At 32.5% G+C, this 2,500-nt stretch overlaps 1 protein-coding gene across 1 annotated transcript; it reads left to right on the plus strand.

Annotated features, from left to right (window-relative positions):
• Positions 1-379: 379 nt before the first annotated feature.
• LOC106871833 (melanopsin-A) lies at positions 380-1,290 on the plus strand (the record flags this gene model as incomplete). Its single annotated transcript, XM_014918551.2, has 2 exons — positions 380-467; positions 683-1,290. Coding segments are annotated over 2 exons (627 nt in total), but the record flags the coding sequence as incomplete, so codon positions are not given.
• Between the last annotated feature and the right edge of the window lie 1,210 nt (positions 1,291-2,500).

Consider the following 2,500-nt stretch of genomic DNA (forward strand, 5'->3'; position numbering starts at 1 on the left):
ATATATATATATATATATATATATATAGACACACACACACACACATATATATATATATATACATATATACGACGGGCTTCTTTCAGTTTCCGTCTACCAAATCCACTCACAAGGCTTTGCTCCGCCCGAATAGAATGCGCAGTTAAATGAGAACCATACGTTACTCTAAATGACCACATGGAAATCTTCACAAATAATCTTTAATATAGATTACCGGGAGATATTGGCCTTGAAATTTGTACTTTTGACATAATCAGGAAATCCATACACCCATTGTATATCCCCTATCATTTTCCGAGGGTTGTTTCACTTTTCCCTCCTCAGCAAAGAATACTCACATTATCTAAAGTCTTTCTCTATCTGTTTTTGCTTTTTTCAGGTGCACAAAAAATCTCATTCGAACCAAATGACACAGATTAATTCAAGAATTGAAACAAAAGTGGCAAAAACTATATTCTTTGTAACACGTAAGTAAACTCCTCATTCTAACTCTAATCCTAATCCTAATCTTAACCCTTCTTCTAAGACCCTACCTTAAACTGTAATTCCAAACCGTAACCCTAACTTCCAAGCTAAACTTACATTTAACCCTAGCTCTAACCATAATTTCAATCATAAATCATAATGCCTTTCTTCTATTATTCTTTAATCTCTTTCTTTCTCTTTCTTCTCTCTTTTATAGTTGCCTTTCTTGCATCATGGATGCCCTATGCCATCGTATCTCTACTGTTCGTGCTGGGTTACCATTCCAACATCGTGACGCCAGCTGCTGAAATTTCGTGCGCCGTCCTCGCCAAGTGTTCCGTAATCTGGAACCCGCTCATATACGTGATGACAAACAACCAACTGAAAAAAAGCATGATGGAGACCGTCCGTTCCGTCTGTATGTATCTCGGCTGCAACAGGAAATGGTATGGTGAAAACAACGATGAGAATGACGGCAAAGATGAGAATCTAGAAATGGTGAAGGGGAGCCGGAAACGACGCTCGATTCGACGGCGCGAGGAGATCAGCTACAACACTGAGTTCTCTGTTGCCAGTAAGTCCAGAATCGTGCATCATCCAGAGGATGTTGCCATGTTAGAGGAGGCAGTTATGGTGGCGAAGAGGTCACCCCGTCTTGGAGTAACGGCATCGTTTCAGCCGACGCTTAGCAGGATTATAAATGAGGAGACGTGCTCCGAGTCGGAAAGGTGCGATGAAGATATGACGTGTGTTTGAAATGAGAAGAGTACTATCCCATCCTTGTGTGTGTGTGTGAGTGCATGTGTGTGTGTTTGTGGGTGTGTGTGTGCATATATATACATATCTATATATATGTATATATATATGTGTATATATAAATATATGTATGTATATGTGTATATATATAAATATATATGTATATACACGTATTTATATATACGTATACATATATATATGTGCATGTATATTATATATTGTATATGACATTAAATTTATATTTAACATATATAAGTATATATACATTATGTATATATATACATGTATATATATATATATATATATATATATATATATATATTATATATATATACATATATTTATATATAGGTATATTATATATATATATATATATATATATATATATGCACACATGTATATATATACACATATATTTATATATAGGTATATATATTTGTATGTATGTATGTATAATACAGATATTACTCACTAATTTATAAATTTGAAGTCAAGAAAGAAAGTCACATGTATATATTTGTGTGTGTACATGTGTGAATGTATGCATGTGTATATGTATGTATATATATATATATATACATATATATATATATACATTCTATATGTATTTATATATATACATCTCTCTCTCTCTCCCTGTATATATATATACATATATATATGTATATATACATTGTATATGTATTTATATATATACATCTCTCGCTCTCTCTCTCTCTCTCTCCCTGTATATATATATATATTTATATTAAAAGACTTGTTGGGTAAATCCAGAACAATGCAAGAATATATAAATTAAAATAGAAAAAGAAAAAAGAAAAAAAGAAAAGTTGTAGCTTTAATTTATAATTCTATATTTCGGGGCTACGATCCCTTCTTCAGGGCATGCAAAAAAAGCAAGGAATCAACTTCACCCTACAAGTCTTTTAACTGTAATTTCAAACAATGTTTCACCAGAAGAACTCCATTTTTATATATGTGTGTGTGAGTGTATATATGTGTGTATATTGGCAAATAAGAAAGTGGAGAGGATACAAAATCAACAGACATCAGCCAGTAAACATTCTAGTATGTCTATTTATTCCGATGCATTAGTAGTACTACTAATAAATGTGTATGCATTCATTTAATACATTGGAATAAAGACATACTAGAATGTTTACTGGCTGATGTCTGTCCATTTTGTATCCTTTCTGTTTTCTTATTTGCTGTATAAATCAAGAGTAAACCACTTGTTTACCCCCGCCCATTTATAACACTCAATTGCGAGCTTGCCATG

Source organism: Octopus bimaculoides, unplaced genomic scaffold (genome assembly GCF_001194135.2).
Source record: "Octopus bimaculoides isolate UCB-OBI-ISO-001 unplaced genomic scaffold, ASM119413v2 Scaffold_25406, whole genome shotgun sequence".
Classification (NCBI taxonomy): domain Eukaryota; kingdom Metazoa; phylum Mollusca; class Cephalopoda; order Octopoda; family Octopodidae; genus Octopus; species Octopus bimaculoides.